Source organism: Acanthochromis polyacanthus, chromosome 18 (assembly GCF_021347895.1).
Source record: "Acanthochromis polyacanthus isolate Apoly-LR-REF ecotype Palm Island chromosome 18, KAUST_Apoly_ChrSc, whole genome shotgun sequence".
NCBI lineage: Eukaryota > Metazoa > Chordata > Actinopteri > Pomacentridae > Acanthochromis > Acanthochromis polyacanthus.
The window spans coordinates 12564812-12588857 of record NC_067130.1 but is presented as its reverse complement, the minus strand read 5'-3'; the positions used below and the strand labels follow the sequence as shown (position 1 = coordinate 12588857).

At 39.8% G+C, this 24046-nt stretch overlaps 1 protein-coding gene across 1 annotated transcript; it reads right to left on the bottom strand.

The window, feature by feature from the left end:
• Positions 1-4827: 4827 nt before the first annotated feature.
• Positions 4828-23806, bottom strand: amacr (alpha-methylacyl-CoA racemase). Its single transcript, XM_022219371.2, has 6 exons — positions 23677-23806; positions 22045-22301; positions 21091-21234; positions 19733-19893; positions 8770-8956; positions 4828-7934 (listed from the first exon to the last, which is right to left on the bottom strand). Exons 2-6 carry the CDS (start codon positions 22289-22291, stop codon positions 7525-7527), a joined length of 1149 nt encoding a protein of 382 aa, XP_022075063.2. The 5' UTR covers positions 22292-22301; positions 23677-23806; the 3' UTR covers positions 4828-7524.
• Between the last annotated feature and the right edge of the window lie 240 nt (positions 23807-24046).

Genomic DNA, 24046 nt, shown 5'->3' with positions numbered 1-24046 from the left:
TGATGAAAACATCATTTGACTTCACACGCTCATCATAACGTTCGACACTGAAAGTTTTTGTATTGAACAGCAAATGCCAATACTGATATATCTTTGATGGGCACAAATCAGCTGATAATTTCAGTCAATTTTTATATTGTTCAGGCTCTTCTGATTAATCAAATCTGAATTTTCCAAGTGACATACTCTATAGCAGAAAAAATAAACTAATGTGGAAGTGCTAAAACCGCATTTCCTTGAATGGCCATTTGAGGCTGACTCCAAAAGTGAGTCCATCCAGATTTAGAACCTATTGTTAAAATGCTGAATGTAACGGTGGATTTAAACATGTTTGCAGCCTGGTACAACAACACTTTTGATGTATGTAGCTAATTTCCCCATTCATGACAACTGTATGGTTGGAGTTTGTCTGTAACTAATCAATTTAAACTTTATTAGGGTTAAAGTTACTCATGATTTAGGGCATGGCCACATTCAGAGGCAGGTGGTTGCTTTCTAAAGACAGTCTATGGCTCACAGATGTTTGCAAAACTTGACTCAGCTCCACTCTTTGTAAATTTTTGATTTACCACAAAGTTAAGAGGAGGCAGGCTCTGCCAAGATGTAGAGGGCCAGAACCTCCAGATGAAGCTTTACAGTCTCTCCTCAGGAAACCTTTATATTATCTGTCTATCTATCTATCTATCTATCTATCTATCTATCTATACACTACCAGTAAAAGGTTTGAGCATACCTTCTTATGTAATGATTGCTCTTTATTTTCATGACTATTTACACTGTAGATTCTGACTGAAAGTATCAAAACTATGAAAGAACATCATGAATTATGTAGTTAAGAACAAAGTGTGAAATAAGTCAAAACATGTTTTATATTTTAGATTCTTCAAAATACCCACCATTTGCTTTGACTCTTGCACAACCTTTTGCTCATTAAGTGAAATAATTTTCCATGTAATAACTAATAACTAAAAGTCATCAGAGGTTGCAAAAGCAGACAATCAAATGACATATGACCCATTGCTAGGCTGCGAACAGTGCTAATAAATAGCTTCTAGTCAAAAATTCTTCACAATGCAACAATCAAAAACAGCTTTTCAAATTGCAATTAAGTCTACATTCCACCTGCTTATGATACAACGGGTTTCAAAAACACTGGAAATATTTTCCTGCATCAAATGATTAACACCTGCATTGGTGGAGTGAAACCGGCCAAAGAGCAGCAAGAAGTGAGGTTGGCAAAGGAATGACAACATTATCAAAACATTTTACACCATGGAAAGGGAGCATAACAACAAGAAACAAAGCGACCATCCAGCACCGAATTTCAGCTTCATTACTTGGGCAGATATTTCGTAAAAGACAGGTGTTTCCAGATGCCTTGTCCAAATCCAAAGGTGTAGGTGAGGTCGAAAGGAAACAGGAAACGCAGCGGTCTTTGAAGGTAACTGAAAGCAGCAGAGAAAAGACACATCAAGCTGACTTCCCTCTGCAGTTATGAGATGTTATGAGAGTATCTGTAGCAAAATCTGTGTTCTTTTTTCTTCATCAGAATTCAGCATAGGCAATCTGTTGGCCAGGAGTGTCTGCAGCAGAAAGTGAAGCACACTGGAGATTCCTTAGGGGTTTTTTGGATTGTATCTCTGAGCATGAAGTTTGCAGACTTAATGCTGAGAAGTACAGGCCGATTCTTGTTGGGCATCTCGACAAAACAAGGAAGGTGTCAGATCAGTTCTAAGTTCCTTCTGCAGCTTGACAACAGCAACAGATACACCGAGTCACAAGAAGAACAAGAAGTCTTCCAACAGATGATCTGAATCCCACAGAAGCCTCATGTCAACATCAAAGCATCAGTCTGGGATTACATGAAAAGACCAACGACAATGAAACAGAACAAATACGCAAAAGAACAAGTTTTCCACGAGGCGTTAAAGACAAACCAATGCCGTTTGTGCTGTCTGTTTCTCACACTTTGAAGTCAGGTGATAAAACTGTTTGCCATTGTTTTTAAGCAATCTTCACTTTAATGCCCTCAACTTTTTTACAATCCTTCGTATTAGAACTGTTTGAAGTTAATCCCCACCTATATATGTACGTATAGCTGCCCTGTGTTTGGCCTGGCAGGGTGAGAGTCAGATGTTTTCAGTCACACTGCAGACATTCTTCACATACTTACATGCCTTGAGGTCTTGCGCTGCAGCAGAGTTTGTAATGGTACATTCATTAACGAGCGAAAGACGGACGGCTGAACAAATCTGACAAGTGTGGCAATGCTGGATGGAGGGAACAGCTGAGTTGTCAAGTGTAAGAACTATTATGCAAGCTTCCTCAGCAAGCAATGAAAAGACACACAGCTGCACACTGTGATAAAGATGGCAGTCTAAAAACTCCATTACAGGCACTGCTGCATTCAAAGGGTGCTTAGTGACAGAACGCTGACCTGTGATCAAGCTTGTAGTTAATATATACTCAAATATGTGTGTGTGTGTGTGTGTGTGTCTCAATCAAGTTTTTTTTTCCCCAATCCAAGTAATTTAATATTTTCAAACTGTCGATACCTGATACCATTTTAATAGATAATATAATTCTCTGGTTCAATAGTATAGCAACCAGAGGAGGCAGGGAGTTCCTTTTGGCAGGCAGAGAATATCGTAGGGGTTTAGCGCATAAAGGGGCACAAAGACTTCTGTGATGCTTAATGATATCTGGCCAGTGCAGATGTGGGAAGTCAAGCGAGGATCAATAAGGATAGCAATCCTACATGCACTATGCATCTATGGCAACAAATACGAGTATCAAAACAGGATAAATTAAAGTTTAATGTCAATTTATCATACAAATTGAACTATTATTAATTGATAACACTGCATCTATTAAGAAAAGTATTCAAATTTGCAACAGCTGTGTGGCAGTGGATATAAATGTATATATTCAAGGATTCAAGGATATTTATCGTCAGCGAATTTCCACAACGAAACTTTGCAGTTTCGTTGACACTACCATTCAAAAGTTTGGGGTCACCCACACAATTTCATGTTTTCCATGAAAACTCATACTTTTATTCATGTGCTAACATAATTGCACAAGAGTTTTCTAATCATCAATGAGCCTTTCAACACCATTAGCTAACACAATGTAGCATTAGAACACAGGAGCGATGGTTGCTGGAAATGTTCCTTTGTACTCCTATGTAGAAATTCCATTAAAAACCAGCCATTTCCAGACAGAATAGTCATTTACCACATTAACAATATCTAGACTACATTTATGACTCATTTAATGTTATCTTCACTGAAAAAAACTGCTCTTCTTTCAAAAATAAGGACATTTCTAAGTGACCCCAAGCTTTTGAGCAGTAGTATAATTCTACACTATCTCTCTGGCTGGGCAAATGAGAAAACTTTGTGCAAGTTTAAGTAGTCTGACCTTAAAAACTCTCCTTGGCACATTCATAAATAGTGGATGCTGGTAGACGACCAGCATCTCCCACCAAAAAAAAAAAATAGGCACAAGCATTAGCACTGCAGCATACACTGAATGGCCGTGATGAGTTGGATGCTATCCTCACTTCCCCTGTCGTTCCTAGTCTCTGCTTGTCTGTCTGTTTTCATGGTCCGTTGGACTTAAGCGGACCAATTAATTAACTCAATCTGTTCGTGTGTGGAAACAGTCTCACGTATCAAATAGATACGACAGGAAGGAGCCTCAAAACATCAGTAGAGGCTTTCACACTGAACTGAAATGAAACGAGGGCACAGAAACTATCGAAATGAAATAAACACCTTCCTACATAAAATTCTTTGCTTTTGATGCTGAATGGTACTGCTACTTTTCCAATGCGGAGCCAAAGGTCACTTTTGGTTTCGTTAGTAACATGGGGAGGAGCTTCCACTTTGAAAGAAGGGACTCACATGCACTAACAAGCTTGTGTAGAACAATTGGCAGCCAAAGCACAGAACAGAGAAGCTGGGATTACAACACACACAGAGGAGGCGTGATTTCATTCCCTGCTACAGACACTATTACTCCACAATATCTGTACAGAGCAGATAGTTGTTTGCTTCTATATGAATGCTTTATTAATGTTCAAATTCTCTCTTACAAGTAACACATACCCCCTATGATTCCAAATTTGGTCAACCACATTGAAGATTTGTGATGCGACACTTCCTTGGCGTGAAATTCTTGAGGCTAAGAACCTTATAGTTGGCTCATGGCAATAGGCACAGTCGAGTAAATCTATAATCTGCACTGTATCCCATTACCTAAAATCTAAAGGCTCACTGTTCTGCATCAAAGTCATTCAAAAGTCACTCCAGCTTTCAGTCTCTCTCGTGCTGCTTCAGTGTCGTGCTGCTGATTGTTTCTGCACGACAAATCATGTTACTCATTCAGAAATAACGTGACAAAAGAGGAACATATATGCATTTTGAAAGGTGTTTTGCAGCATTGACTAACTTTGCAAACACCAGAAAAAATGTACCTCTGCTGCATATGACCTTTAAATAAAGTTCAGCAATTAACATCGACAACAAAATGCCCTCCGGATTTAATCCCCCTAAAGCAATCATTCTAACCATTGTCAACAGGCAGCAATGAAGTGATTTAACGTCTACAGCACCGTGAGAAAAAAGAACAAATTATAATATGCACCATGCTGCTGATGAGGAAACAAATTAAAGCTCCCCAACAACCCAGTATATTCCTTAAGGAATTTATCAGCATTATCTATCTGAATTCCAGTTATTTTCTATGTATTTAATGACTCATCATTTCAGGGACGCTACTGATCATGAATGAGGCTTTAACACAAATGCAGCCACACTAGCGTTTTGTTCCCATGATACATATATTTATTTATTCTTGTATAGCATATATTATAATTGCAACATATGGAAACACACATGTAGCTGAATATGTAGGAAAAAGCAACACCTCGCTTCGGATTCATGTCCCTGCTTTGTATCTTGTGCCAGGTGTCGCTTGGGCAGATTGCACTTCTGATGTGTGAAATTTACTTGTGAATGTCTGTATTTATAAATAAATGAATATTTAGTGATGCTTACGGACATGTTAGTGACAGGCTTCACATATATATAGATAAAGTACAGTGATTTTTCTTGTTTTTTGTGTCGTGTGGAGCGAGGACAGGAAAGAGAGGCTTGCTAGTATGGGCAGATTTTATAGCTATTTGATTTTGTATTGCTTGTCTTGAATAATTGCAATTAAAAAACTGGATTTCAGTCACATAATTTGAAGCGGAGATGTGCTGTCCATCTTTACAGACCGGAATGAACCCGTTCAAAGGTGTCGATGGTGCGAAAAGGAGTTCTGTGGCTCTGCACTCGAGTTGAATTTCCAGAGGGGATCAAATACAGTTTTAGATCTACTGAATTCCATTTAATTTCACATTCAGTTTCAAGTTTATTGGAGTTCAGATCCAATCAAACCTCAATCAAATTTAAATTTCTAATACAATTCCATAAGTTGAATGATTCAAATTTTAATCTAAAAGCTTCACACTGAGATTCTAGTCACATGTGCTTCTGCCCACATGCTCTGTCCTCTTTCTGTGCTGCACTGAGTTTTAATGCTGAGATGTTCACAATTTAGTTCTCCTCGCTTACCTGCTGTCAAATGTCTGCGGTCAGACACTGAAATCAAACTAGAAATTTCACTGCAGGTTATAAATACAATCATTACTTTACTGTCATAACACAAAGACATAAAAAAAAAAATTGGGTGAGCAGCTGTGCGGTGAAATTACCTGTACTGACATTTAAAATGACTGATCACAGTGAAAGGCCACTAAACGTGTAATGGCTCTACAGGGGTCACCAGGACCTTTTAATGCTTCACTGAATGCAATTTACTACTCCTTTCATGATCCGTGTATAAAGTGAAATTATTTACCATTATATGTTTTTTTAGCATTTCCAAGCAGGATTTAACAAAAAGTCCTGATGGTATGATTCATTAAACTATCACTTCCTGGACCAGATAAAGCAGATTAGAGGGCTGGTGCAGACAGGCTGCTCAACGTGGACAAAACGAAGGAGATAATCATCGTCTGCTGGAGGTCACGACCTGAGCATGCTCCCCTTGGCTTCAGCAGCTGCACAGTGGAGAACATCTAGTTCCTTGGAGTGCAGATCTCATTCAGGTCAGGACTTGAGCTGGAATAAGAACACCTCAGCGATGTTAAAATGGACCCAGCAGAGACTGCATTTCCTGAGGAAGCTGAAACAAGCCTCTCTTCCCACCAGCATCCTCAGGACTTTCTACAGAGGTGTGGTCCAGACTGTCCTGACACACTGCATCTCATCAAGCTACTCCAGCTGCAGTATGTCAGACAGAAAAGCCCTGCAGAGGATAGTCATCAGTTTCCTTCCCCTCTGTTCAAGAACTTTTCCAGAGCCGATGCAGGAGCAGGGCTCTGAACATTGTCAGGGACTCCATAAACTCGTTGAACTGCTGGCATCAGGCAAACGTTTCTGAAGCATCAAAGGAAGAACCATCAGACTTTATTCCACAAGCAGTCAGAACTGAACTGCTGATCTGGATCCTGGAGAAACGCTATCTCATCTGATTTGACGACAATAAAGCTTTGTTTGATTTTGTTTTGATTTGATGAGGGATATAAATGGGATTCATAGATATGCCAATGAAAAATGATTCACCCATTTAACTTCATTTAGGTTTTGGCTGAAACAAAAAGCAGGCCTGTTGGTGCTGACTGAGATTTTACAAAGTAAGGATTGAACAGCCTCCCGTCAGCACATCTCTCGGTTGTAACAGTCCTAATTTTATTTTGTTTGAAGGTGTCTGAATTGTTTCACGCTTGACGATAAAACTGCAGCAATGGTCAGCTCTATTGGATTTCAGTGGCAAACTCTGCAACTCAGTTTACTTTATTGAGTAAACTGCTATTTACTTTACATTTCTTGGTATGGTCTTTTAACCCATACACACAAATCTCTTTTGACGTGTGAAAATCAGCTCAACCATGAGTGGAGTAATTTAGCCCTCATGAATACTGTGAGATTCAAGGAGCAGCTATGTTTTTGAAGACTGTTTCTTTGAGGCACTTACAGGGCAACAGTGGCACCAAAAAAGTGGGAGCACATATTGAAATTAGCTGCTTTGACCGCAAACTACATTCGTGTACCCTCGGAGCGCAAAACATTACCTTTCACCTCGTCCAGTCCAGTGTATTAACTCCAGCAGGTTATTGTGGTTGATGAGAATGAATGCAATGGTTGGGATGGAAAAGGATTTCATGTTTGTCAGTTTGAATTTCAAGCTCATTAAAGGATTTTTCCTTTCCTTGTCCTTTTAATTAAATTCTCACACAGATGTATTAGACATGATTTCAATGGCTTATCTTTTCTTTTGTGCAAATCAGTTTCTAATCTCCAGTATGTTCCTGACACAGTTAATCATTAATGATCTTCTGTACGGTCTTCATCAAATATTAAAAGAGGGTGCCAGTGTGGCTTTTCAAAAAGGCCCTTGATTTGCATTCCTCTACAACTTGGCCTTGATTGCGTTACACTCTACGACCCCTGCTGCTACCATCTTATCTATCTCTGATGATGCAAAGCCGTACTCCTCCAGGACCTCCACTGTGTGCTCTCCAGGATCAGGGCTGGAGCCGAGGCCGGGCTCAGCAGGAGTCCGAGACAGAACCGGGGCCGGTCGGGGGCTCTCTTGCCCGCTGGAGTCCTTCACGAAAGAGCCCCTCTCCTGGTTATGTGGGTGTGAGCTCACCTGCTCGAAAGTCAACACAGGTGTAACGCAGGCGTCGGTCCCGTCAAAAATCCTCGACCAATCCGCCTGGGTCTTTGAGGCAAACCGCTGTGTGAAAATCCGTCTCAGCTCTGGCCAATCATCGAAGCTCATTTGAGGAGGCAAGTCTCCAGCGTTCAACTCTAACCCTGGGGGGGAAAAAACACTTCTATAACTCAATGGAGACACGTGTCAACAGCAAAGGGATGTAAAACAGAGAGCTGCTTTACATCTCCAAAGAGATCTTGATCTTTGTGAAGTTCAAAGTTGGTCATATAATTTGACTATACTCAGAAATCCAGATTGTCCTTCAGATCAATACAATGAATGCTTGTGATTGTTTACGTCACTGAAATTTCAGCAGAGACGCTTTTGTTTCACTTGGCAGCTTTAAAACATTTGTTTATGCATTTCCTTTTCCATTAAACTCAGAGGACAGGGCTGTCTGGCAGTGTTGTATTTCTGCATAATGTGTGTGCAGTGAATGCATCGAAAACAAAGCACACCACAGCACTTCTGATTAATTCCTGACATATAGTGTAAAAATTAATATAGGACAACATGTTCTGAGGGGGAAACAAATGCTGTCGGTATTCTGGTGCGAGAGGTGATCCCCGGACGTGTGTGAAGTGTTTTGCTTGCTTTACATCATTTTGGTTGTCAGATTACCTGCTGTGCTCAACTGTGTGCTTTGAATAAAATGTCATACATTCAATTTTAAGCCTACGTTTGAGGCTACGTTTGAAAATGGGATTGTGGTTGTTGTGCCATGACAAGACAAGTGTCCCAACCTAGGATGTGCTGCTTATTTCTTAAGTCATACTTTCACAGGTTGGTGTTGGTGGGGGGGTGAAGAGGGTGCTCGCTGTACTTCACGTTACTCCAGGGATCTGTAAATTCTGAAGGCATGGCAAGTGGCAGCTGCTTTAGAGGTTGAAGTCATGCAGAAAAACATCTCAGATGTGTGTTTTGGATGCTACGAACCCTGAAGTAGCTGTTTGTAGAACTGTGGCTCTATGGCGCCCACAGCCATGTACTTTCCATCCGAAGTCTGGTAGGTATCATAGAACGGTGCGCCGCTGTCCAACAAGTTCTCTCCTCTAGAACGGTCCCACAAACCAATACTACGAGATTTCCATATAAATGAGCCTGTATATGCTGCTCCTTCCACCTGGAAAGGGGAGACAAAGGTAGAACATAAGGTTCTAAAAAAAATGAGTAAAAAATGAATAAAATCTTCCAAAAAAATCCTAAAAAGATCTAAAGCGATTACATATCTATCAGCAAAACTTCTCATATTTTCTTTAAGAACATTCACATAAAAATCAACCAAAATCCAGCGAATTTCGCTGGATTTTGGTTGATTTTTATGTGAATGTTCTTAAAGGAACATCTTTAACAATTTTTTTTCCCACCAAAAAAATGTTCAAAGATTTCCCAAAAATGTTGAAAATGTGGACATCAGAAATTTCACTGTGAAAATAGATTCCCCCCCCCACACACATTTTCAAACTTTAAAACGGGTCAATTTAGACCCGCAGGATGACAGAAAATACACAGAACTTAAAAATGTCATACATAATGGCACTTATTTATTGAAGTATTCCTGCGGAGTCTGTGAAATAACTTCATAAAGTTTATTCTGCTGGTATTCAATGTCTAAACCAGCAGCTGCCTATACTTATATTTAAGTCTGCAGTTGTGCACAAGCTTTCACTGCAGTGACAGAATTTTTTTTAAAAAGTCGATCAAACAATAAGTAAAATTAATACAATAAATTCAGTTTTAAATCCCCTGCTAGGATGTAATCAGTCAGCTTTAAAACATTATGCAACAGGAACATCAGCAAAAGTCCTTCAACAGAGGCTGCAGCAGCTCTACCACTGTCCCCTCTATTGCTGCTGATTGCAATCAATTCACTAATGAAATGTGTGCTTCTACAATGCTCTGCGTGTTCATTGTTCAAAACTGACTCACATATTTTCAGACAAATTGCTGCTCTATGAGTGAGCAGGGGCAAGTTGCACAAAAGAAGAAGGCGCTCCTTCAAAGAGCAGGACCTCAGTGTTTTTACATTTATTTGGGACATAGTACAAGCATGTGATGCTGTGATAATATTCTGAATGTGGTCATGCAAAATGCATTTCTGAATTACAAAGAAATATTTAATGTGGGCATCTGAAAAACAGACTTGATGCTCTTTGTATCTGTAATTTCCTGTACCCCACACGCTGCATAAAGCCGTTGACCACCAGCTGAAATACAATCTATTATTGTGGGTGCAGCAGGCATGAAAGCCTTTGAAACTAGAAAACTGTGAAAATAATCAACAGGACTAGAAACAGCAGCCACTGCCCTATTTCTTTCTCTTTGCATAACTTAAATCCACTCTGTAGGACTGGCTGCTGCTACATTACATCAAATTTAAATCACTGTCTCCATCTTCAGTGTCCAGTTTTTAAATCTCTGCAAGCAAAACCCACCACGAAACAGGACAATTCATTGTGTTGCACATGAAAACATTTGAACTTGAAGTCACTGATTTATTTTTTTTTGCTCCACTTGGCGACAGCAAAAACGACTTGTGAACACAGCACAGACAAACCGTGACCTTTGAAATTGATTTGGTGATCATATGAGCAAACAGCTGCTTATTGGAATCATGTTTGTGTCCATCTAATGAACATATGTCCAATACTGACCCTCTTTTAACTCTGCTTATGGTTGCTACCGACGCCGGTGGGAAATCAGTCAGATTCTTTAGCAGCTCAGCAGCTTCACCAGCTCGTCGTTACCCGAATTTGTCTGATGTCGGCGTGTTGTAGTGCAGAGTACAGAGGATTCAGAGCTTTCTCACTGAAAAAGTCATGCCAAAAACAACTCTCAGGGCACTGAGAGTGAACCAGAGCTGTAAAGCTGCAGGCCACACAGCTAAACAAAGAAAAAACACTCCTATTAAAGGTCCCGTATTGTGTCGCTTTTCAAATAAATTTATGTTTCACATGTTCCAAGAATGTGCCTTTCAGTTTTTAGCTAAAAAAAAAAAACGAAAGTTCATTTAATCATGACTGCAAAACGTGTAGGCTGTTTCAGCGTCTGCCGCTTACAGTACGTCTGGGACTGACTGCATGAAGCAAAACAGTCGACACGGCAAGAGCAGATAAATGAGAGACCAGGACTTTCTAATGGTTCTAACTTGCTTTCCTTACATCACAACTTTAGTTCTTAATTTATGTGTATGGTGAGTTTGTCAGACAACCTTGCAGTTTTAAAATCTGTAGCTTAGCGGTGCAGAGCAGCAGGTTGAAAATGGCTGTGAAGTGTCAGCTGGTTCACATTTAGTCTTAATGAGCTGCGTTTCAGTCCCTATTTCATACTGGTTCCACATTTGACTTAAAGAAACAGATAAATTAAAACAAATTTATCAGGAATTCTGTTGTACTAAGATGAAGTGCATGTGAGCACAGAGAGTAGGAAAGAAGCAAATAAATATAAAAAGCTTCTCTGTCAAATAGCGGTTTAGCTTTAGATGTTTGTACCATGCTGCTTTGGTCGGACACGAAAACTCTGTACAATGTATACTGAGGGCAGTGAGGTAAACCACAACAGTAAAGTTGTAAGCCAGACACCTAAAAAAAAGATATGAGACTCTCTTTAAGAAGGAAGCTGCAGATGTGAGTGATCAGCACCACAAGCCTTTTACACTGTCGCTGTCTTCAAATTGTCATCTGGCACATTAACATTATTAATCATATGGATTTTAACCCATGTTAGAGGCCTCTAAGGGCCTCTAAAGCCAGACATACATAACACTTGTAGCTTAATCAATTTGCTTAAATTCAGACATAAGTCACTTTTATATTCCTCACAGCTTGATCGAGACAGTGAAGAGAAACACAGTGCATTCATATTTGTGTACCTACAAGAATGGACAGTACATCACGTATGTCGATGATCTATAATTCATGAGGTTGTTTAACCCTCTGTATGTAACAATGTGAGCACATAGTAATCTTGTGTGTGCCTCTCCATTAAGGTGACTGCATGCAGTTCAGACATACACGGCTACGCTGAGAGCGATCATAACAACAATTAGTCATCACGCTGCTCATTTAGTCATGAAGCAGACACGTGCACATGCTGTGAGATTTATGAAAATGACTAAATGTCTGAAAGTGACTTCATTTGTCCACAGATGTGTGTAAGTGTAAATATGTCTGTTTTGGTTTGTTAGTCAGGAAGGTAGTGTAGAACGCACAGCCTCCAATTCCATTCAGTGCCTACAGCTGCAGCCCACGCAACCCTCAGAGGATAAATATCTAGCAATGGATGGATGAATGGATAGCAATGATATGGTACTGATAACATGCTGGGGATGTTAGGCGTTTGGGGCACAGCTGAGAGTAAATTACATGTCATGTCAAAAACATTCACTCAGCCCTGACACACAACAGTTGGTAGTTGTGAGGCAGATGGTGCGCTGGCTGTCATTTCATCTGTTTCCTAAGCCAGCACTGAGAATCACAATGGAAAGATGTTCCATTGTCAAACAGGACAGAACAGGACAGAACAGAAGAGAGCAGGTGCTTCTACAGCCTATCAATAAGACCTGCTTCTGGGAAATACAGATTTGAAAGCATAGAAGTTTTCACAGCTTATTATAAATTATTATGTTTGAGCACTACAGTGTGTGATGTTACATGATGCTTTTCCACTTGGCACTATATCTGGATATTGTGGATGAAATGAATGTCATGACAGTGATTACTGTTTCCCTAATATATAAGGACGTGTTGCAACATGGCACATATAAAATAATCAAAATGATGTTCAATAAAATCAGCTATGTTTGGTTGATATGCATCACATCATAAATAAACTGGAAAATAAAAACTTTAACAACTCGTTTTGCTTGTTTTTGTGCAGTTGATTTATTTGCTATTGATTTTACTCAATCATTCATTTAGAAAACAGAATTTTGTAAAGCCCAAACACAGGAAACACTCAATTTATTCACAGAAGTTTAATCAGCAATTATTCTGATATCCAATTTAGCAATTTTCAAGCAAAAACACTGACCATTTATTTGAGCTCTGCTGCTTTTTGTTGTCTTATGACTGCTCGTCAAACAATAACTTGAAATATTTCAATTATTTTCTGTTTTGCTCTAATGTTTTAAAACCAAATCACAAATTTATTAATCAACAAAATATAGAGCAGTTACATCGATAGATATTTTTGTATCCCTAAACACAAAAGGTAATATCGAATGAAGTAATATTACTATTTTATGTACATGTTCTGCATCTATTTTAACAACTGTCTGAGAATAAGTGCGTTTACATTTTTCTGTAATATGTACCAATCATCAGGAGGCTGTAGCCTTGACAGAGCGATGATGATGTGCATTTAAAAAGACACCTATAGATCAAAACTGGTTGTATGTCTATTTTGTGTTTCTGAGTGGCAGTGGCTTCTTTCAAATGTTCCAAATGAGAGGAAGCACAGAAAAACTGTGCCCAGCATCCGTTCTTAGAGCCCTCTGCCTTTTCTATGCAGCTGATCTGAGCTCATCTAGTTAAAAATTAGCTTTTTAGAAAGACACTGGTATCGTCACTGTTGTTCATCTTTAGGCAACCAATTATATGGGTGGAACTTGTCACTTTTATAACCCACAAAATGGAGAAACTGGTTCTCGTCGTGTCTTTCTGCTCCAGCCTGTATTTTATGTCAATGAAAAATTATCCCAGCAAGAAGAGATGCTAAAAAGGAGGTTAGAGTGGTGATAATTTTATCACTGAAACAAAACCTCTGCCCTGCATGAAGGCACTTTTTCGATGAAGTGATGGGATTAAACACTCTCCACCATCCTGCCCCCACTTTTCTACCAGAGAAAAACGCCATTTGTGCGGACAGCTTAATGACTACTGTATTTTCCGCACCATAAGGCGCATCGGATTGTAAGGCGCAGTCTCGATTACAGGTTTATTTCTGTACTTAAGCCATATATAAGGCGCACTGTAATATTGGGCGCATGCTAAAACAAGGAAACAGAAGCAAAACAGAGAGTTTGGTTGAACTTTATTCTACTACGTATTTAAAAATACACTCACATTATTTTTTGCTCAGTCTTTTGTCACACATCCATAAAAGTCCTCATCTTCTGTATTTGAATTGAACAGCTGGGCAATTTCGACATCAAACATGCCGGGTTCACTCTCGTCATTGTCGGAGTCAGTCTCGTTGCCGGGTGGCCGGCAATGATGCCGAAGGAACCATAACTGATTTAATGAGCCATTTTCACTGTACCGGCCGTGTGCACTTAGACTTGCATGGCTTAATCTTTGAGACAAGCATATGCTACTGGCAGGATCAACCAGGTAGCCCAGACGGGACGAGCGTGCGGTGCACGTCCGAGCGTAGAGCTGGGTGGCGGCGCCTGTGGTTGTGCTGGGGTGAATGGACAGACGGTGTGGCTTGGAGAAATGACCGTGTCGTCCGGAGAGTCGACCACCTCCTGAGCGGGACGATGCCAGCAATGATGCCGGCTTCCGCGAAAACTCGGACAATAGTCAGTACTGTATGTAGCTTTATGTAATGTTCTCTAATAGGTTTATCGCTGCCAGCATGTGTAGTGTACGTATTACGTCCCTATGTCGGCGGAAATTGGTCCGACAGTCAGATTTTGGAACTCAGTGCACACACAAGACGCACCGGGTTAAAAGGCGCACCATCGATTTTTGAGAAAATTAAAGGCTTTTAAGTGTGCCTTATAGTGCAGAAAATACGGTACATTATTAATCAAGAGACAGCACGGACGACATAACAGTCCTGGAGACGTGTATATACCTTTGAGCTGGATGAACTGATGTTTGCTCGGAATTAGATGAGTAATTATGCACAAAGTACTGCAGAGGACATAAAACACAGACAGCCCTCTGAACCTCAAACAGTTTCTGGCCTTCTATTTTGCTCCGGTCACATTCTTCCTCACTGATGGATCTTTTAAAACCACAATATAACCTGCACCTCTGCTGAAACAGCACAACCATAGCTAGAAACTGAGAGAAAAAAATACTCTGAGCAGTTTACTAAAGGCATAATGTAATATTTCATGAAAAAAGAAACAGCTGAATTTTCTTTAAATGACTAAACTTTTCCAAAATGACTTAGAATTTTTCCTCAGAATTTTTCATATCTGTCTAAAACAGCTGAAAACCTTTTCAAAATGACTTAAAGCTTGTCAAAAATTACTTAAAATGACTCAAAATTTGACTGACTTCAAATCCGCCAAAAAAAAAAAATCAGAAACCCAACAGCGCGATTAACTGTAGCCTCAATAACAAACACATAATTTAAATTGCACATTTCCAAAAACAATCATGAACATTATAGTCTAATAAAGATGTCAAATTTTTAGCAACGCTATTGTACTGAATTGCAATAGTTTGACCACTTGTATATAAGAAAGTAGCCACTGAGCATACTGTTCACATCTCATGTCTACATCTACATGCATATTTACATCAGCTACTGCTTGACTCACAGTTTGAGAGTTTAAAATGCGAGACAGCAACAATCCATGTCAATGTGTCTCTGGTTGAACCACGTGTCTGCCGTTGTGCCACCCACTTACAAACCTGCTGGCACAGTATAGCAGCACGGCATGAAAATAATTAATGAAACTAGCTGTGAAATGTTAGAAGACACATATTATTCTCCTGAGCTTTCCCAAATGAAAAACAGGCTGTGCAATGATGTACACTGGAATACACATGGGAGAAAAGTGATAGAAAACACGCCTACTGACAGCAGGTAGCTTCAAAATAGTAGGAATTATAATACATAGCTATGGGAGTTGATTGAAGTGGAAACAGGCTCCATGGATTTCGACAACAAGCTTTACCGTCTGATCACCAAAGTGAACACCGCCTACACTCAATATTCAATCATTTAAAATCTAATTAAAGTAAAATAAACAAACCAAACAGAATTAAAAATAAAATAAAATAGGATAATCACATATCACACATAGCAGCACAGAAGGTCTATACACTTACCACAGTTCCAAGGTGATCAGTTCAGTACAAGACCAAATCAGAAGTACGGTCACGATTCTTTTTCTGTTTTTGTAGAACATTACGACTCCACTGTGAAGCCGAGCTATGACCTTTATGATAAAAAATGTCACCACTTAATCATTTCGTCCCATTAGACGTTTGTGTCAAAATTAGATTAAATTGCGATTTTTTTGAGTTATGGTCAAAAATGTGTTTTGTGAGATCACTTCATCCTTCCATCAAAGTGAATGTTTGTGCCAGACGCAGTGAAATTCCATCCAGCTTTTCCTCAGATACCGCATGAACAAGACTGGACTAAGAGACAACTTAAAAAGATAAAGCAGGACAAAAAGTGGTCAGTAACCTCATGTTCTTCAGGGGAATGGAACCATTTTATGCATTAAATGAAATTGCTCAGAAAAGAAGTGGAGATAACTTAACTTTCTTAAGTCTGAGAAAAAATAACAGGTCTGCTCGCTAAATGTCAATGATTAAAATCATCAGTTCCTCCGAGCCGAGTCTCGTTTCATTAGCTGAATCATTGAAGTTTGCCTCAGTCGTTGTCTTTGCACAAGTGGAACTGCAGGAAGACAGCATGACAAGCTTTATTAACGGGGTCACGTCCTAAAATTACCTGATGGAAAAGTTTCAGAGAGCAACACAGAGCAGCACGACTCATTTACGTCAAAGTCAGTTAAACTACTTCTGAACTTGACACTGGTTCAACCGCCTCTACAGCTGTCTACTGAGGCTGACTGTGACTCTTCATTTTATTACTGATTCATGATTAAGACGAACACTGAAAACATTTGTGATTAAATGTGATGTTTTCAGATGATCAACTAAGAAATTAAATCTTACAAAAAAAACAAGACACCCTCCTTGGCTGTTCGAGGGGTAAGAAACATTTCTCGCTATCGTAGGTAAATTGTATTTATCAAAAACACACCAGCATTAAAGGATCCGGTGTATTTTAAACTTGACTCAGACTAAAATTCAGGACTTATTGCTTCAGCTTTGACACTTCATTTTAAAAGCTGTCACTTGTTGATCCTGGTCTGAAACCTTGCAAACATATTGTGCATATCCGTTTATCCATCACAGCTGTGCATACACACATCGACCCGTCACAACAATAAAACCACAGCGACTGACATTGACCATCTTGTTACAATGCAGTGGTCTGCTGCTAAATCTCGGTTCTTTGTGGTCATATGGATGCGCCTTTGATATGTATCCACTAACTACTCAAACATTGTAACAGACTGAGTACATCCCTTCACGGGAACAGCACTCTTCAACACCAGCCGCCTCCCCCAGCAGGATGATGCAACACAACAAAAAACTTTTTAGGAACAGTTAGAGGGACAGAGCCTCAAACTGCCCCCATCCCAATCCCATCAAGCATCCACAAAGTGCATCATAGCAAGTTTGATCCATGAAAGGCCCACCACACAACCTACAGGACCCAAAAGGACCCACTGCCAACATCCAAGAGCAGAAATCCCGAACCTGTAGTCAGTAAATTCTAACGGGATTTTAAATTCTCGGGTCACTATTTTCCAGCGCAGCTTTTCCAGGAAATACACAGATCAATTACGTACGAGTTCAGCGAAAGCTAAAGCTAAAACTCTGCGTTCAGAGCACAGTTGAGAGGCGAGGAACAGACGAGATGAAGACGGACAAAAAAGAAAAATAAGTAAGCGACACAGAGAAGAAAAAGCTTTCTCAGCTATGAACATAATCAAAAATAAATATTGTTCCACACTAATCGATGGGCTCCAAATGTGTTTTGAGGACGACCCTGACACCATTCAGGCCACAATTTAAAATGCTGTCAGGACAAGCTGCAGCTTAGTTCTCCCATGAAGCAGCGGGGGATGTAAGGGGAGTGATATAAGATAGGAAAAAAAATGGAAAAGTGTTGAATTGTTCAAACTTTTTGAGATTTGGGTATTGTTAAAGATGTATATAAGTTGGTTCAGGTTGTTCAGTCATTCATTTTTCAAGTTCTGCACTTTATTTTAAGACGTAGTCATATCAAAATTTCTACATTAATAAATGTTGTCTAAGTATTTTTGAACCGTACTGAATTTATTTTGGGGCTGCACAGTGTCGTAGTGGTTAGCACTTTCGCCTTGCAGCAAGAAGATCCCCGGTTCAAATCCCGGTCTGGGCCTGGGATCTTTCTGCATGGAGTTTGCATGTTCTCCCTGTGCATGTGTGGGTTTTCTCCGGGCACTCTGGCTTCCTCCCACAGACCAAAAATATGCTGAGGTTAATTGATTATTCTGAATTGCCCGTAGGTGTGAATGTGAGCGTGAGTGTTCGTCTGTATATGTAGCCCTGTGACAGACTGGCGACCTGTCCAGGGTGTCCCCTGATTTCGCCCGAGTCAGCTGGGATAGACTCCAGCACCCTAGTGAGGATAAAGTAGTGAGATATAGTATAGAGAATGGATGGATGGATGAATTTATTTGATTTGATGGGCTGTTATTGATTACATGCAGATGCTAATAAAACTACTAGGTTACATCAACATATATCACACTAATTCAAGTTAGACAATATGATGTTCCAAGCCTTTGCTTTAATACATTTTCTCTGACTGGACCTCGTTGAATTTTAGCTGAATAGTAATACCCCTGTCCTAGAGGGAGGCACTAAAGGTCCTGATCTGCAACAATCTGGAGGTGGTCAGTGTGTGTGAAAGTAACATCTGGATGAATGTCAGGACCCAAGGTTTCCTGGGAGAAGATTGCATTTTAACATGATGATTCATGTCATTTGCTTCCCCTGGCAGTGGTTTTAACACAGCGGCTGATCGGTGCTGCTCCACCATGCCAAGATAAATTCTTGCAAACGTACTTGGCAACAAACCCTATTCTGATATTTGTCTACATTCAAAGCCTGTTTTTCTTTGTGCAGCTCTAGAGGGCTTCAAGGCCTGAAATCTTTTTTGTTACAAACTAGAGGCTGCTATGAAATATTTTATATGAAAACTACACAGAAGAATCCCGATCCTTCATCAAACAACATTTGGATTCAAAAAGTAGAGGAATTTAATGAGATGAAGACCTGAACTCTAACTCGAGGCAGAAGTTAAAACATAACCTGAAAACATTGTGCCTCAGCTTTATGGAAATAAATCACAGCAGTATCCCCTCATCTTTGCACTGCAGCTCAGTGAGTAAAATATTTGCATAACCTAAAAGAAAAACAAAACATTCACAATAAAATAAACGCATCTGCCTTTGTTATGTACAGGACAAGATATCGTGTTTGAAACAGTTAGACAACTTGCCTTATCTAACGACTTCATGAGAGCGCTTCTGCTTTGGAAGCTTCCAGCAGCATTACAACACAGCAGGATTCAGAGACTTTGAAGTGCTTTTTAAGAAACTGTGCTAGGGGCTGTCCAACTTATCCCACTAATCCTGACACAACGTTTGCCACAGTGCAGTGCACCATCACCTGGCAGCATAATGCACAGCAGTACAGAACACACAGTAGTGTGTGGTTAGCAGCATTTTATGATTTTAACGGTTTAGAAAATTTCCTCTGCTGTGATAACTTTCCTAAGCTGTGAAATAGATCTCTCTGAGAGGTTTAACCTACTTTTCTGTGACTCATCATTTTTCTCTCTGGATTATCTGGTTTTTATTTGACCTCATGAGTGGGAACTGTGGTAATACACACACAGGCCTTTGAATATGTTTGCTGCTGTCAGGGTGAATGTGCCCTAAGCTCGGCCTATGACAGAGTGGGGCTGCAGATTTCAAAGCGTCTTGGTGAGACCAGAGAAAAAAAGATATCAAAGTACTCATCCTTATGGATGAAAATGGCTCGAAGCCAAGGCTGTGCTTGTTTACTGGAGTTATACTTACCATGCTGGCATCAATGACCTGTCCTTTCCCTGACTTTGTCCTCTCCAACAATGCTAGAACTATTCCCAGAGCACAGGTGAGACCACCACCTGCAAAGTCCGCTAACAGATTCAGCGGAGCATAGGGCTTCTCTCCACTGCGTCCCAGCCGGGATAAAAGACCTGTAATGAAGAGGCAAAATATTCACACTAAATGAAAACAAATAGATTGCTTACTTCAGTGACAAAGCGTCAAAAAGTTAGCTCAATTGCAACTGCAAACAGTAACGCTTTAATATATGCAAGGGGATGAAAATATATATAACTCCTGCGAAGAGTTTGCTTTTCAGTCTTAGAAATTCATTGATTGTATGGTTGAATCAATACAAAATGTAACCACTGCACAGGGCATCACTCTCCTATGCTGCTGTCAAACACGTATTAGAAGAGATTTTCAACATGAAGATTCAGAAACTTTCTCAAAAGTTAGATTTCCACTTTGTCTTTTCCTCTGCACCCTCTCCAGGGGGTCAATTAAAGAGACATACCTACTGTGCAGCTGTCTAGACTGACTACTTTGGTATGTAAGGACTCTACAAAGTGTATAAAACATTCTGAAAGAATCAAAAGTAAAAATTTGTCCAAGGTCACTTTTTGCAATCAGTTATTTAAATGTGTGTAATGTTAGAAGGGGTTTGCTGGGGATGACACTGATGTTTAAAAACAGTACTTTTGCCTCAACTAGCATTGATGATATCAAGTCTTTTATGCCTGTTCAGGTACAGCTGGGTTCTCTTTGTGTGCTTCAAAAACAGACTGAGCAGGCTACAGGCCAGTTCCGGGTCCAAATATCCGCAAGGGTTTGTGTGATCTAACTTTTGTCATCAAGTCAGCAAGAGTGTGTGTTTGTGTGAAGGCCGAAATTTGTGACCACAAGAATGCACGCACTGCAAGTCACCAAATTTGCATGTGTCAAGCTGAGTGAGGCGATTACGAGTCATCAACGCGTTTCTAATTCATCATTAAAAGAGCTCTACTTGAAGTAGTCACTGCTGGAATTTGGAGTTGCTTTGATTTGGATGTGCTTTTCATCCATGGAGCCCAAACACAGTGGGAAGTCTCCCAGTTCTTCTCCGAAACAGGCAACGAAACTGTCTGTGTCATAAACTGAGATTTACCCTGTTTGACCAAAACTTATCAAAGTAAATGCACTTTGAACAAAACTAAAAGAAAGTGCATCGTGAGAAAACTTGATTGGTTTTTCACAAGAGTCTTGGATAATCTGATTTTTCATCGTCATTCTAAACACATGATGTAATTCTGTAAGTCCGCAGTGTAAGGTGTATGAATATCTGAAACATGAACAGAGTGTGTTCTGACCTGACATGGCCAGGTAGTTGATGTCATGCCCAGCTGCGGTGGCATAAGACCCACTCTGGCCGTACCCTGTCAATCGAGCGTAGATCAGACGAGGGTTTTCCATCAGCAGCTCATGTGGACCGAGACCCAGCTTCTCCATCACACCTGAGCGGTAAGAAGAAAGTTGATCTATAATTTAATCAAAAACTTTTCTCTATCAGTGTCTGCTTGTGTTAGCTCTCACTCAGCAGGAAGCTTGGGGGCTGGAGACTCTAGCTCTTTTGATCCTGGAAATATTGACTGAATTTTGTCCTTTTAAAGTCTTACCGTACATGGTTTATCAGAAAATGTACAAACACTCAACCAGCAGTTCGCAATGTTATTCTCAAATTATATATTGAGTTTTAAGTCAAAAATAGGGGTGTTTTAATCTCCAAAGCTATACATTTGTCTTTCCTATCTAATCACAAGCTGTTTCAATCAGTTTGTTTACATGGGCTTTTATATATCCCAACACTAATACCTGTTATGACTCTTTTTTTCGACATTTAATCAAGTAAATGCACTCAAGTGTTGCCCTTTAGTACAAAATTGAAGTACTTCTAGTTTACTTTAGTAACTAGCATCATTCACTGTTGTTGATGGATATTCTGTACTTTTAAAAACCCTGTGCAAGACGGATTTCTCTACATATACTAGAGCATATGTGAGGTCGGTGTTCTCTACTTATGTACAATCTATACAATAATAAAAATAACAACACTTCTCTCAGTCATGAAAGAATCTGTGTAATACCACTGACGTGTAATACTGTTATTTCTATAACTAGTTTTGGTTTATTTTTATTTTTGTACTACATTTCCTAAATCTAAACCACTGAAAATGTCCCCGCTGTGGGATTAACAAAGGCTTTTGTTGTCTCATTGATTCTGATCATCCTATATTACAGAGCTTATAGCAGCGCTGCAGTCCGACCTTTACGATAGGGCTCAAGGACCACGTCAGACTGAACACACAGCTTCCTGAGCAAGGCCACTCCTTCTGCTGTCTTCAGGTTGATGGCCACAGATCTTTTCCCCCGGGCTTGTGTGTCCATAGACGCCGCGACCTTGGTGCGGTCCACACGGATCACCTTGGCTCCGAAGTCTGCCAGGATCATGCCGCAGAACGGTGCTGGAGCCAGGCCTGCCAGCTCAATAACTCTCACCCCAGCCAGTGCCATGATGAAAGGACTGCAGGGGCAAATGACAGAAACACCTCTCAGTATAATGCAATCCAGTGTAACACCAGTAACAGGGGTGAGGTGGACAGAGGCTAAGATCAGAGACTGCGATGTTCTTACGAATTTTCCTACTAATATTGCGTTTTCCATTTGTCATAGATTGATTTTCCAGCTGTCCTCGCAGTTAAGTAGTTGATTAATTACTAGGTAAAGACAGAAAACAATGCAAATTTCCTTGGCTCCAACTTTTCTATATGGAAAATCCAAGAGCTAAAACAACTAATCTAATAGTTGATCAACAGAATGTAAATGTCGGACGCTGTCTGATTCCATTATGACATTTGTTTACCATATATCATATCAATAAATTAAGAAAAAAGGTTTAGGTGGTTACTAGTTGATAAATACCCATGATTGAATAATCTATCCAATAAAGCAGGGCTGAACAAATTGAGGGAGACATCAAACTGCAATACAGTTTGTTTGTTTTTTAAAGTTAAGCTTCAGCTCGATATTTACTGTGTAATACATTTAAAATGAGGTGAAGCACTGTCAAAATATTAACTACACTATATTATATTGTAGGACGGTAATAGATTTTAGCATATATTTACAGCCATTTGGAATTGGTATATAACAACAGAAAATAGAGCAATTATCAGAAACTGCATTACAAGAATTAAACAAAGCAACAGTAAAAAAAAAAAAAAAAAAAAAAGTTCTGTTAGGAAAGTAATCAAATTTATCTGTGAAGAAATTCTGACATTGAAATAGGTACGGAAGCAGATTTTTAGTCTTGCACATAATTCAATCTACTTTAAACTAGTTAGCAGTTAGCTAACGGTTGGTATAATGTTGCCATGAGTATCATTTTTAGCCTATATTTCTTCACATTTTTGAAAAACTAAATACGCCGAATTAGCTGATAGGAGTTAATTTTTGTTATGTAGTATTGTATTTCCCCATAACTGTCAGTGAATTACTTTGATGGTGAAGAAGTCCTAAAAACCTGATGATTCTCAGGCATGTTCTGACAGAGTCTCACTTGCTGTGACTTTTCAACTTTGGACTTTGAAACTCAGCCGAAGTACACGACTTTCTACAAACTGTCATGTCTTATCAAGGAGACATATAAAGCTCGACACAATGAAAATACTTCTGATACTCCGTACAAACATTATCTGACCTAAACACTAGGTTGGCAAAGCATCAGTTTGCAAATGATTGACAGTTTGACCAAAAACAGGCTTCTTCTCGGTTCAACCATTTTGTTTGCAGCGCTGCTATGAACGACAAGACAACAAGAAGTAACTGTGACATTAGTAGACAACTTCTCAGTGCGACACACAACAGTTTGAAAGCCATATGTAAATAGTCTGTCCCACCTTAACTCACAAGTCGAGGGCAATACACCTCTGCTGCAGCTTTGTGTACACCGGAGCACCGAGTACAACTGAAGTTAGCCGTTAAAAATGTTGGAACAGAATTGGCAGCGGGTCACATGCCGGATACACAGAAACAGGCGGCACACATCAAATAATTCATTTACTGACGAAAATTACACTGCGTCGAATATTTAGACTAGTAAAGACTTTAATATTGTTGCTTTTGTGGGTACATATTGCCAAATAAACGCTGTTTTTAGAGAGGAGTACATCTGACTCCGCCTAGCTGGAAATCTTTCGGTGTACGCCGGTGTACAATAAAAGCGTATTCTACCTACAAGCGGCTTCCTGGTGACCTCAGAACGGCGGC